General features: G+C 40.8%; 1 protein-coding gene across 3 annotated transcripts in view; it reads right to left on the bottom strand.

The window, feature by feature from the left end:
* The window catches only part of RPTOR (regulatory associated protein of MTOR complex 1), a 496,675-nt gene that overhangs the window by 182,007 nt on the left and 301,754 nt on the right, over positions 1–12,914 (bottom strand). For all 3 annotated transcript variants that reach the window (XM_033960074.1, XM_033960072.1, XM_033960073.1), the window contains exons 8-9: positions 10,295–10,395; positions 9,696–9,840 (exon numbers count right to left, since the gene is read on the bottom strand). In XM_033960074.1, coding sequence (XP_033815965.1) covers positions 9,696–9,840; positions 10,295–10,395 — 246 coding nt within the window. The remainder of the gene's footprint in view (positions 1–9,695; positions 9,841–10,294; positions 10,396–12,914) is intronic.

The following is a 12,914-nucleotide window of genomic DNA, read 5'->3' as shown; positions in this document are numbered from 1 at the left end:
TTATGCACTCACTTTTCCTTGTAATAAAATAATCAATGATGTTTTAGCAGTGAGTTGGCATCTGTCTAGATTTACACAAGAAAGAGACTTCAAGGTGAGAAAACCTGTTCCTGTGACTTGAAGAAACGCAACGTATTTAAATGTGCTTCACCTGACACCACGGCCTTCCCCTCACTCCATCGATACACCCTTATACTGAGCAGCAAGTTCACAACATTATTAAGAAGTAATCAAAGTTGGTTGTGAGTAAGGGCAGTGAATGCCTCCCTTATGCTTAATAAATATACAAGCTACAGGCAAAATTGTTACACAGCACTGCTGAGGGAGAGATCTATTTTTGAGGTAGTACCAATGTCAAGTTAATGTAACTGTATCAGGTGAAGATCATTTATGCACCATTAGCAAAGAAAAGGGGGTTTAGGGATGAGAAGATGCTGGCTACAGACAATTAAAATCTAATTCTCAACCAGCAAGAGGACAAATATTTTGCAAAATTGTGTTGATCACAGAAAACCTGGTAAGACGACATAGAAGAGCAGCGGCCAGTTTAATCCAGAGGTGCTGGATTAGTCCATTCCATTCCATTCGTGTCTTCTAGCCCGCCAATACCTTTCAGTTCTAGGCGGTTTACAACAAGAGTTGGCCTGGGCATTTCCATGGTTAATAGATGTAGTTAGTATGCGTTGGGGTCTGTGGAGTTAGATCATTTGACAAATTTCATGCTCTTTTAAGATCAAAGAGAAAGAAAACAAGGCCTGGAACAAGTGGCAGTGGAGACCTGTGTTTGGACTAGATATGTCCTTCCTCACTCTTCCTTCATTTCCTACCCTCTGCCAGCTCTCATCTACAATACGAAGACAAGAATTCACATCTCTGCCAGAACCAACCACCTGTTACATTTAACTTTCAAATTCTCTGCTTTGTCTTTGATGAAGCTGGGCCCTGTATCTCTTTTAGATGACTGCTGATGTTTCTTACAGGAAGGCTAGGAAATTGCCACACACAAACATCCCCCTTGCATGCTGATTAGTGGACACCCAGCACTCGGTGTTTGTTACATGCATTTGGAGTTCAGTTCCCTGCACACACCAGTAACACTCAACATCTCTTATAGAACAAAATGTTCTGCATTTGTGAGCAGCCTTTAAAATAAAGGGACATTCAGAAATCCCAAGCCAATGCCCAGATTATTATAAGCTACGAGCAAAGGAAATTGGAATACTGAAACAAAATCATACTAAAGAATCTGAAGGTGCCTCTTGGCAAATATATAAAGATATTATGAATATTTCAATGTCTAAATGGGCTACGCCATAAACCAAAATATTGCATTTCTTCTATGGAAACAATCTTTGACACATATAACAGGAGACAGCGTTTAAAGAAGACAATAAAGTGACTGAAAACCCCATTTGCTGGAATGTAAAGTTTTTGACAGGGTTCTGTCTAACTAACCCACAATTGCCTCCCTGTATAGGCCAGTCAGGTTTAATGGACACACTTCATTAAACTTCTGTCTTCAGGAGGCAGTAAGACTCAAATACCGGCACAGTGTCATCACTTGGGACATTTCCAGAATCAAGCTCGGAGTGAATTGCAAAATTAAACACATAAATATCATCTTTAGAATGTGCAAATATTTAGCCGAGAAGAGGATGTCTTTGCATGAAAACCCATGTCCGTGCACGTCTTCACTTGAGCTGAAGGCTGTCCAGGCTCTCTCTTCTCCAATTAAAGCTGTCAGCAGAAAAGACATTATGAGGGGTTTGGCATAAGGCTGAGAAGTGAAACTCCAATAACTGCAAGGTGATATTAACTTCCAGCACAAAACAATAAATCAAGGTTTTGGAAGCTCAGTGTGTAATGTTACAGATCAGATTACATTACAGCAGACAAAAGAAACAAGATGTGCTTGTCAGTCCATTAAGAGGAGGCTACAGAGTCTTTGCAGCAAACAGAACCTCCTTCTCAGAAAGTGATAGGACACTTCCTGCAGCCCCTAAATGACCCCAGGAGACAACTGAGAAATTAAACACTGTACTCTTTCTGAAGATCCTTCCCTTCCTGGGCAATATGAGTTTAGGGAATATCAGTAAGATATGTTCAAAAGACAAGGGATGGAGAAATTCTGACAAATAGAAGAGCTGCCCTACTGGGACACCCCAAAGGTCCATCAAGCCCAGGTTGTTAGGTTTTTCTATACCGCCTATCAAGGTTATCTAAGTGGTTTTTTACACTCAGGTACTCAAGCATTTTCCCTGTCTGTCCCAGTGGGCTCACAATACCTGAGGCTATGAAGGACTGAGTGACTTGCCCAGAGTCACAAGGAGTAGCCCAGGGTTTGAACCCACAACCCTAGGGTGCTGAGGCTGTAGCTCCAACCATAGCGCCTGTTTCCAACCGTGGCCAACCCGGGTCCCAAGTCCCTGGCAGAAACCTAAAGAGTAGCAACATTCCAGAGCTGAGATTGTGATGTCATAATGTCTAAGAGCCAACCTCAGCAGTGATGTCACAATGGCACGACTGTCCTAGACTTGGCTCACATAAGAGCTGCCATACTGGGACAGACGGAAGGTCCATCAAGCCCAGTATCCTGTTTCCAACAGTGGCCAACCCAGGACCCAAGTACCAGGAAAGATCCCAAAAAAGTAAAATAGATTTTACATTGCTTATCCTAGGAATAAGCTAAGGACTTCCTCACATCCTTTTTAAACTCTGCTAAGCTAACTGCTACCACTACATTTGCTGGCAACCAATTCAGGAGTTTAATTACAAGTGGGGTGAAGAAATATTTTCTCCTGTTTTAAATCTACTATTTAGTAGCTTCATTAGAAGCCCCTAGTCCTGGTATTTTTGAAAAGAGTAAAGAAGCAACTCACATCTACCTGCTCCACTTCACTCAGTATTTTATAGACCTTTATCATATATTCCCCAAGCTGTCTCTTCTCCAGGCTGAAGAACCCTAGCTGTTTAAGCCTTTCCAATCGATCATTTTCATCACCCTTCTCTGTACCCTTTTCTAATTCCACTATATCTTTTTTGAGATAGGGTGACCAGAACTGCACACAGTATTTGTGGTGTAGCCCACCATGGAACGAATAAAACCCAAGACTGCACTATACAGCAGCAATGGACCATCAATTTCTTCATATAAAAAGGCCTGGTAAATGCTTCCATATCTCTTCTCAGTAAGTTGAATTGCTTCAGCCATCCAGGTACAATATATGCTGGAGAAGTGGAGCAAGGACAGACACTGCAGGTACAAGGCAATGCTTTCTTTACTGAATGTGACACCACTTCAATCAATAACAGGAGACCTATAGCATAGTTACTGCCCTCCACTGTAATATAGTTCATTTTTTTCATGCAACCAAGCACTAGCAGTGCCTTAGAAAATTCAGATGATCACAGAAGGAAGTTGGAAAGTAAGGTTGTATGCGGCTGTCAATCATGCAAATGAGTTCCAGAAGGATTTTGACGTCCAATTGACGAGTGATCGGAACCCTGAATTCACAATGAATCCCCATTACAAGGGTTTATGAGCTTTATACCGCTAAGCAAGAAACAACAAACTACATAAAATCAAAATATTTTAAACACACACACAAATGAAATAGCAAACGTAATAATAAAACCTATTTTACAACACATAAATGATCCTGACGTCTTCTCAACATGTTGCTGTGAACTGACAGGTTTTCGCTTGCTTCCTGTTAAGTTAGAAGGTCAGATTCTGAATGTTTCAAAGGCAGCGAATGACAAAACATGTCAGAGCGCAGCGATTTTGTGCACTGCTGTACTGGTAGATAGATAGGTCAGCAAACCCCAGTGCCTAAAGCACAAGTTACGTAAAGAGCAGTGGTATACACATAACAAAGAAGAGAAATCATTTAACCTTTACACCCCTTTGGGCGATTTCATGATGCTGTCTTTTAGTTTGGCGCCTTACCAGCCAGCACGTCACAAGGGTCAGAAGACCAACAGAAACGCTTTTTGATACGCAAAACTTTATTCTAGCATTATCTAAATTAGACTACTATAACTGTGGGATTTTCAAAAAGCCATCTGAAAAGGTTGCAGGTAGTCTAGAACGCAGTGGTTAAACTCAGCTATTCTGTAGAAAAATATGATTGTGTGAACCTTACTTTAATTTCTTTCCATTGGCTCCCTGTGGAAACAAGGATCACCTGGTATTTAAGATATATTACAGATTGGCTCCATATTATTTGATAGATGGAAGAACCAAGTCTAACTATGATTTGAGAAACTTCTTAAAGCTAGATTATCCGTCAGTGAACGACTGACATTTTTAATTCTTCCTTCCCTTATCAAGCAGTCATGGCCTGGAACTATCTTCCTCTCCCAGTGACATCAAGATCTGACTAGGTTTTGTTTACATTTAGAAAGAGGGTTACAACAATTCTCTTTAATGATTATATGTTAAGAATTTAATGTTAGAAAGATATTTTTACATGTGCTGCATCTCTGGAGATGACCAGATTTTTCAATATACTATCCGCGCTGAGCTGTTACGATACTATGCGGGCTCTAAGAACTGATTTGATTCCTCTTCCGTCATGCTTTCTCTAGACAGGTCCCATTTTAAGGAAAGACATATTATTAAACTAACTTGGCTCTTAGTTCTGCATTCGATGTTGTCGACCATTTTCTTCAATCTTGGCTTAAATAAGGGTTCTTTGCATGTAATTGATTTTGCTCTTACCTTTCTGCTTGTATTTTTCAAATTTCATTCCCTATTTTGACTGGTTTTGCTCTCTTGTGGTGTCCCCCAGGCTCCCTCTGGCCTACAGTGGTAGGTGCCATTGACTTGTGTTTGAGTTCTAGCAACTTGATGATCATCAAGTTTTCGTGGCCGAATAAAGAGGTAGATTGCCGGGCGCCACTGTCACATCAAATGTGATCCTCCACCTCCAACACTGCCCACCTGCTGCTGCCCAGATGGGTGGTACATCGTTAGTTTGAAATCTCTGCTGAAACCTGTCTGCCTTGGGAGACCCTGCTGGGAGCGAAACTACCAATGCATAGCTTTCACCTTCACAGATGCTCACAAGCTCCAGTGGCATGACTAGAGCTAGCCTACAACTTAAATTTTAGAATCACTACTTACTTTTTCATGGATGAGAGATTTCTGGTGTCAGTCCTACCAAGCCACTTTGATAGTTAACCTCAGATTGTCACCTGGATTAAAATGGCCCTCAATGCTCAAGTCCAGGCAGCGCTTCCCAGCCCTATATTAATCAAACTCCTATCCCTATGGCTGACACAGTCCTGTCACTTGTGGGGTTTTTTTAAACAGCTCCATGTCCTTTACCCCATATATCTCAGGTGATTCTCTGCATTACGAATGATTAGCTCCCTATGATACATTGAGGCCCAGGCTCTTAAAGCCCTTCTTTATGCTTTGCTCTTAAGCCAGCTTGATTACTGGCTGGTCGATTACATTCATTCACGTGTTTGCAACTCAGGCAAAATACAGTTATAAGGCTAACACAACGCAGAGATCAGATCATGTCGGCCCAACTCCTAAAGGAGCATTAGCTTCCTACAGGAGTAAAATCTACTATAAATGTCTTACTATTACACAGTTTATTATTCTGAGTTTCCATTTTCTCTCTCTCTCCCTCCCTCCTCACTCGTTCCTATCTCCCCTCTCAATCTTTGAGATCTGCTATAACAAATCTCTTAGTTGGATGCTCCCAATGAATCCATTTCCTATTGCCTGGCTTCCTTTCTTGGGAACTCTCTTCCCACTGAGCTTCAACTAGAATCTTCTTTCAAGAGATTTCAATTTTCTCTCAAGCAATTAGATTATCTGTTTCTCCGTTTGTTCCCTGCTTGAGGATTATTGCAAACACTTAACATTTTTACTGGCACATTACATAAGTTTATATACTTGAACAATATGCATGTTTCTGGTTCACATGGAGACGAGCAGGTTATAAACTCATATTTTGTAGTCATTCATGAGATTGGTCTACCTATGTTTTTATGTTTATGTCTACAATTGTGTTTCTAATTTTTAAAGCTATGTAATGTTGTAAACCGCTTTGGAATTGAAAAGCGGTATATCAAGCCTTAATAAACTTGAAACATATCACCTCTAATGGTCTTGAAAAGTAGAAATTGAAACCAGTGCAAAGCAAACAGTTAAGATCTGGTGTGATAACATGAGCTGCTGTATTCTGGGCTAAGAGAACAGATCTGAATCCAGTCTGGGAGTCACAAACAGAGAATTACAATAACCCAGTGTCAGTGCCAGAATGCTGTTGATCTGAGCACGATAGCAATCAATGGTCACTCTGTGTCCCCCAAGAGGTGGGAATGTTATCAAAAATGTGGCATCTGCAGCCAGCTTTCTTTAACAAGCACCTGTGCCTGCAAGATGGGGAGATCACAGATCCTGAGAAAAGCTGATCTCTATTTCTGCTTCCCCACTACCTCCAATGATAACTGCTGCCACCATTCCCAGCCATATTTACAGTATGAGGGGCGTTCAATAATTTATCTATGTCGGTAGGTATCAAAAAATAAAACAAAACATTTAGTATAACAAATATTCAGTTATATTGTGCAATGTAGAATTGAATCGTTTTAAAAGATCTAAAGTACTAGGACTGTTCATGAAAAGATAATAAAAGAAAAGATAAGAGGAAAGAGAAATTGAAGGAAGAAAGAAAAAGAATAAAATGAGGAAAAAGATGAAGGTAAAGAAAAAGAAGAAGAAGAAGAGAGGAGTGTCTATGAAATAGATTGAACATATGAGTCTAGGAATTTCCAGGGTGATTTACATTGTGTCAAACTTTTGGAAAGTCGAATTATATTTTTCTTTTCATAAGCATATGATTCAAATTTATGATACATGCTCAAAGAATTCCACCAAAAGGTATAGTTTAGTAATGAAGAGGACTTCCAATTTTTCAAGATGTGCATAAGGGCAGTCACAAACATTGCATCAATGAGTTTAGGAGGACAGTTAGACTGTGTAAAACAAGGGTGTTGAGATCGGAGAATTATAATGTCAAAGGAAATTTCTTCTGAACAATTGGTAATAGACTTTATGGTGTCCCAAATGCATGTCCAAAAGGAACGAACTTTAGCACAGTGGAAAAGCATGTGATCAAGAGTCCCAGCTTCTTTCATACAATTCCAACATATAGAGTCTTGTTTTAGGTTAGCTTTCCACATCCGAAAGGGTGTCCATACCGCATTCCACATAATGAAGAACATTGATTGTGAGACTCTGGATGATAAAAGAGGTCGGTTTGTCGATGACCAGAAGAGTTCCCAGTCAACATCAGTAAGTGAGGTTGTCAGCATAGATTCCCAATGTTTCATGGAATGAGAGGAAAATGTGAAAGAGTGATCTCTTAGAATACTATAGAAGAGAGATATCGCTTTACCTTTTGATATAGCCAATGTGGACCAGTGATACAAAGTGTGAATGGATGTCATATAATCAAAGCGTATAGACATAGAAGATAACGTCTTAGTAAGAGAAAGCCACTGTGAGTAAGCAGAAGGAGACAATGAGTAAGTAGAGCAAATTGTGACAAAGGGAACAAACGAAGTGAGAGTGGTTATCTGATGGAGAGACCACAAACCAGCCCGTTGCCACCTTTTCCATGAAAGAGATTTACTATTGATTTGGATTTTGGGGTTATTCCAAATGGACAAGAGTGGACTGTCTTTAATTGAAATCTCTGCGATTACGTCTAGTATATGAAGGGCATGCTGCGTTGCACTCAATAAGGAGTATTTTCTCAAAAGTTTGGGCACTGGCACCGTCAACAAGCATGAAACATGTAATGGTGCACATAAAAACCGTTCCAGGTCAAACCAGGTTGGTGAGTCTTGGGTACTAGGGTTAATAATCCAATAGGCTCCATATTTGGCCAATGATGCGATATAATAAAAATGAAAATCTGGTACATTCAAACCCCCATTAATTTTAGAGGCTTTCAGCTTGTCGAGAGCAATACGAGGTTTTTTGTTATTCCACACAAAGTCATTTTGGACTCAGGATCTCTGTGTGTGATAGACCCAAGTCTCATCTCAAGTCACCAAATGATGAAAAAAAAATTTGCTTGGTCTTCACAGAGCATCTCCAAGTTTCCTTGACAGCACTGGAGCTTCGTGGCCTTCTGAAATGGCGTCAGCATTCTTGGAACCCATTTGCCTTGGACATGCTCAACTTTTCATGAATTATTTTCCAAACGGTACCTGACAAGATGCCCATTTCTTGAGCTATTCAGGAAACCTTAATTCATCTATCTGACAAAATTAAATCCTTGACTTTCTTGCACATTTCTGTGGAAGTTGCTTCCACAGGTCATCCAGTGTGAAGGTCATCTTCAATGAACTCTCTACCCTACTTAAACTGCTTGCTCCAAAATTTTACTTTGTAAGATGATGGAGCAGACTCACCATAAACTGCAGTCATGTGTTCATCGACCTCTTTTGTTTTTTTTCTCTTCTTTTGTGAGAAGTTTTATCATTGAATGGCGCTCCAAATCTAGCAGTTTCTTACTTGATTTGCATGAGGACTATCCTGACATCCTGTCTCTTGGCATGTTAGACTCGCACTGAGCTGCAACTGTGCGCAAGTAACCTTAAGACATGTCACAACATGCACAGACTTGTTTCAACACGCTTGCTACTTTCTTTCATACTCGGGTAGATAACTGAAAGGTAGGAATTTTGTGTTGCTGAATATCAGTTTTGTATGACAAACTGTAAAGGGAAACATCCTAGCTCAACGCTCTTTGTATAGGCTGTAGAACGAGTAAAAGTCCATATTGAAAAACTGGATGCAATACATCAGTCCCAGATTTCTCACTGAAAGTGAAGATTAAAACTCCTTTGAGAAAAAAAATGCAATAACTTAACAATTTCTAAAACAAATCAATTACATTCTGTTTAAGAATATATTTCTTTTGAATCATTTTTAACAAAAAAATATTTAGGATTTTTTGGGAGACTTGGCTATGAATTTTAATGTCCAGTGTGTTACCTGACAGACGTTGTTTATGTGTGTTATGTCACAACAGATGAGAAGTTGAGAATATATTTCTGTATAAATAGGGATCAAGGCACTAGTTAGCAGAATGGTTTGCAATCATGATTTCCACGTTTGGTAAGTTCACTACCAGACATTAACAAAACTTGGAGATCTCAGAGGATTGCCAACCTAGCTAAACTGAAAAGGCAGCAAAACATAAGGCCACCTGCTCAGTAACAACACAAGAACAGTCCATTATTGCTTTGACATAGATATTGTCAACTCTTGCCAGTCAGGTTTTCAGGATATCTGCAATTAATATGCAAGAAAGAAATTTGCATATAATAGAGGTAGTGTATGCAAATCAAGTAAGGGGTACTCCAGGACAGAGTTGAGAAACACTAGTGATTGCCATGTTATGATTGATTCATAAATTTAATAAATGAAAATTTAATGAATGCTAGAAAAACATAGTAAATATTCTGTTTTTGCACACTGAATACACATTAGAACAGAAGATGAGCCATACTGGGTCAGACGAAAAATCCAGTACCACCACACAGCCTGTCTCTGATGATGGCCAATCCAGGTCACACGTACCCAGTAGGATACCACGGAACAGATCCATTCATTTCTGCTCACCTCCAGAGACAAGCTGCTTCTTGCAAGAACTTACCACATGGCATGCATGTATGTAGGAGGCAGACGTGGACTGCTGACCGGGGTACAGTTGTAAGACCTCATAATCCTTTCAGCCAACAGGAAGTTACGGAAGAGGCTGGCCACAAGCAGATCCTGCCTGAACAGCTTCTGGAAGAGATCTGTGAAACAGAAAGTTTGATGTATGAGAATCCCAGAAAAGGCCACAGCAAATCTTGCTTTCCCTGTTGCATAGTTTCTCTCCCCCCCCCCCCATAAGAAACAGGTCAGAATGGATTATCTGGACATCTGAAGGTCAAGTCATGGCTATTAGCATATGGTGTGTGGGAGTTTGTTAAGTTACGAAGCATGTTAGATGGTGGTATACTGATGGTGCTGTGTATGATGGACCCAATACCAGAACCTGAGAGACTGCCTATGAATAAGAAGCACTGGCCAAGTCAGTGAGGCGGCTTGCAAAATACCTGCATACTCCTATCTGAAAGGACAAATACTTTTCAGTTCTAAGCTGAAATAAGCAGCTCCAAAAATGGTTTAACTCTGGAGTTGCATTGAGCTTCTTTTTTAGCCACTAATGATACCAATTGTTCACTCTTAGAGAAGAAATGGTTTCACCTCTGGGGAGGACATTCCACGCGATGGTGTCTGTGATAGCTGTAAAGATCCAATTCAGCTCTCCTAGTGGTGTTCGTCTGTCATTCAGTCTCCCTGGAATCCTGTAACAGACAAGATGGCGTCACTCAAAGTTGGTCGATGCCTTAGCAAGTGAAGACACCCAGAGTCACCTGTGACGAAATGGAAGATCAGCTCTTAACTTTCTTAAATTCCACACACTAGTTCTTTGCTGTAGGTCCCAGAAAATAAAGAGCTAGTGTGCTTTGGAAATCAGGATTGCTGCAGCCTGACCAAGTCATAGTTATATTTGTAGCTGGTCCAAACAGAAAGTTAGGAACTGGGATCTTCAAGAAGAAAGTGGGCTTACAGCAGAGAAAGTCAAGAATGGATGGAAGGTTACCAGCAAGTCCTTCCTCGAGGGCCAAAATCCAGTTGGGTTTTCAGGATTTCCCCAATGAATATGCATGAGATGTATTAGCATACCATGAAAGTAGTGCATGCAAATAGATCGCATGCATAAAACCCAACTGGATTGCGGCCCTCGAGGAGGGACTTTAACACCCTTGCTCTAGGTTAAGTCTGAACCTCAGTCACATGTAAACAGGTTGATCAGGAATGGTGGGAAAACACAAGGAGAACTTAGGCACCTAAAGCAAGAAAGTTCTTCTACTATCATTTATTATTTCTATAGTGATACCAGACGCGCACAGCATTGTACATTAAGCACGCAAGAGATGGACCCTGCTTGAAAGAGCTTACAATCTAATTATGACAGACACACAGGGTAGATCAGTATATACTATTCATGAGGGGGGATACAAAGGGAAGAAGAGGTAGAGAGGGTAGAAAACTACAGAGGGAATGAGAAACAAACATGGTGCTTTATCACTTAAGTAGGGTTAGGTCTTAAATGCAGCCTCGAATAAGTGGGTTGGTTTTCAGCTTGGATTTGAATACCGCCAGACACAGAGCCCAACGTACCAAGGCAAGCATGTTGTTTCAGGCAAACGGTGCAGCAAGGCAGAAGGGGTAGAGTTGGCAGTTGAGGAAAAGGGTACAGACAAGAGACTCTTGCCTGAGAGTTCCTGAGGTAGAGCATAGGAACAGATGAGGGGAGAGATATTGAGAAGCTACAGAGTGAATACATTTGTAAGAGGAGTTTGAACTGTATGTGGAAGGGGATAGGGAGCCAATGAAGCGACTTGAGGAGAGGGGTAACATGAGCATAATGACACTGGCGGTATACAAGGTGTGCAGCAGAATCCAGAAAAGATTGAAGGGGAGCGAGATGGCTAAGTGGAAGACCATGAAACTGTGTATAAGGTTCTGATAACATAATCATTCCCTCATTTACATAAGTAAATGGTTCCTCAGGTTCATTTAAAACAAAAATAGGAACAACAATGAAAATTATTTTGCATGCTCCAATATGCAGACTCAACAAAGAGCTTTCAATACAATATTTGAGGAGAAACTATAAGAAAATAAAAACATAAGTAATGCCATACAGGGACAGATCACAGGTCCATCAAGCCCAATATCCTGTTGCCAACCCAGGTCACAAGTGCCTGGCAAGATTCCAAAAGAGTAATATAGATTTTATGCTGCTTATCCTAGAAATAAGCAGTGGATTTAATAATGGCTTATAATCTTTTCTTTTAGGAAATTATACAAACATTTTTTAAACCCTGTTAGAGTAACTGCTTTCCCTACATTGTCTGGCAATGAATTCCAGAGTTCAATTACATGTTGTGTGAAGAAATATTTTCTCTGGTTTGTCTTAAATTTTCTACTTAGTAGCTTCACTGCCCTAGTCCTTGTATTTTTGGCAAGAGTAAACAAGCAATTCATGTCTACCCATTTCACTCCACTCATGATGAGTGAGGTAATAAAATCTGCAAATGACATTAAATGATTCAAAGTTGTTAAAAACGCATGCAGACTGTGAAAGATTGCATGCAGACCTTAGGAAACTGGAAGACTGGGCATCCAAATGGCAGATGAAATTTAATGTGGACAAATGCAAAGTGATGCACATTAGGAAGAATAACCCAAATCATAGTTACCAGATGCTAGGGTCCACCTTAGGGGTCAGCACACAAGAAAAAGATCTGGGTGTCATCGTAGACCAGTGTCTCGCAAACATTTTTGAGCCGGGGCATACTAAATCTAGTGTCCCCGGCTCGAGACACCTGGAAGTGTGCTGGCGTTGGCATGATGACGTCATATGCATGCGTGACGTCAGCACATGCGCAAATGCCCTTCAAATGGGCCTTGCGCAGAAAGACCCGCGCTTGAGAGAAGGCTGGCAGAGAGAAGAGGTGCTGAGAGATTGCTTACAGGACATGCCTCTTTTCACGAGAGGCATGTCCTGTAGACGGTCATCCGGCGCCGGAACCTCTTCCCCAGTGTACCGCGGGGCACACCAGAAATCTCAGGAGGCACATGGTGTGCCACGGCACACAGTTTGCGATACACTGTCGTAGACAATATAGTGAAACTTTCTGCCCAATGTGTGGCAGCAGCCAAAAAAAGCCTACCCTAATTCTCACTATGAAGCTACCTCTGTGGCTCCTTCTTCTCCTACTCTGCTCATCTTTCAATACCACCCTCAGCTTGA

This window comes from Geotrypetes seraphini, chromosome 10 (genome assembly GCF_902459505.1).
Source record: "Geotrypetes seraphini chromosome 10, aGeoSer1.1, whole genome shotgun sequence".
NCBI lineage: Eukaryota > Metazoa > Chordata > Amphibia > Gymnophiona > Dermophiidae > Geotrypetes > Geotrypetes seraphini.
The sequence above is the reverse complement of the archived record's forward strand: the minus strand, read 5'-3'. Positions and strand labels throughout refer to the sequence as shown.